The sequence below is a fragment of the Passer montanus genome, unplaced genomic scaffold (genome assembly GCF_014805655.1).
Source record: "Passer montanus isolate IOZ18808 unplaced genomic scaffold, ASM1480565v1 scaffold4489, whole genome shotgun sequence".
NCBI classification, from domain to species: Eukaryota; Metazoa; Chordata; class Aves; order Passeriformes; family Passeridae; genus Passer; species Passer montanus.
Window position 1 is genome coordinate 1 of NW_024369361.1, and position 869 is coordinate 869.

Consider the following 869-nt stretch of genomic DNA (forward strand, 5'->3'; position numbering starts at 1 on the left):
CTCTGGCATTCAGAGATTTCTCCAGCGCTTTATCGATCCACTGGATAAAGAGGATGAAGACATTGGCCTGGATCTTAATGAGCCACGCTATATGCAACGACTTCAAGAGGTACTTGTAGTGCAGTAATTCAGCTTTTCTTTTTTCAGTCTTGCATGCCATCGAGCTAAAGATTTCCTAAACTCCCTTACAGATTAATATGGTTGGGGAACCATTCCTGAACGTAAATTGTGACCATCTAAGATCATTTGATGAAAATCTCTACAGGCAACTGATCTGCTATCCTCAGGTGAGGTAGTGCACTTGTTTTCTGGCTCTCAGGTGGTTCTTTCATATTTCTGGGGTTTAAAATGCTTGTTTAAATGCAGTGTGTGCATACTGTGTGTCTTCAGTGCAATCTCAGTGGCTACTTTATTTTACTGAATATAAGATGTCTTGTTTCATAGCAGATGATCATAGAAACAGTGAGTACCTCCTGCATGCAAAGTTAGCTGGTGAACTGCAATGGTCAGAGTTCTGTGCTTCCACTCCTTGCAATACTCAAGTGAATGAATAAATAAATCTGACCCAAATAGCATGTTTTGTGTTATGTAGGAAAATGGTGTAACTTTAATCATTACTGGCTGATTAGCAGCACATAGAATTCTTTATGCATAATTACTTCATTCTGTGATTTAACATGTAAGCTGTTTCTAATACAGGAAGTTATCCCAACATTTGACATGGCTGCCAATGAGATCTTTTTTGATCGTTACCCTGATTCAATACTAGAGCATCAAATTCAAGTAAGGCCATATAATGCACTGAAGACCAGGAATATGAGAAATCTAAACCCTGAAGGTAAACTTTTTGCTTAAGATGTTAGAAAAGA

At 38.2% G+C, this 869-nt stretch overlaps 1 protein-coding gene across 1 annotated transcript; it reads left to right on the forward strand.

Moving 5' to 3' along the window:
- Window positions 1-16: 16 nt before the first annotated feature.
- LOC120507904 (DNA replication licensing factor mcm4-A-like) lies at window positions 17-838 on the forward strand (the record flags this gene model as incomplete). The annotated part of the gene is made up of 3 exons (XM_039721054.1): window positions 17-109; window positions 192-287; window positions 700-838. Coding segments are annotated over exons 1-3 (253 nt in total), but the record flags the coding sequence as incomplete, so codon positions are not given.
- Between the last annotated feature and the right edge of the window lie 31 nt (window positions 839-869).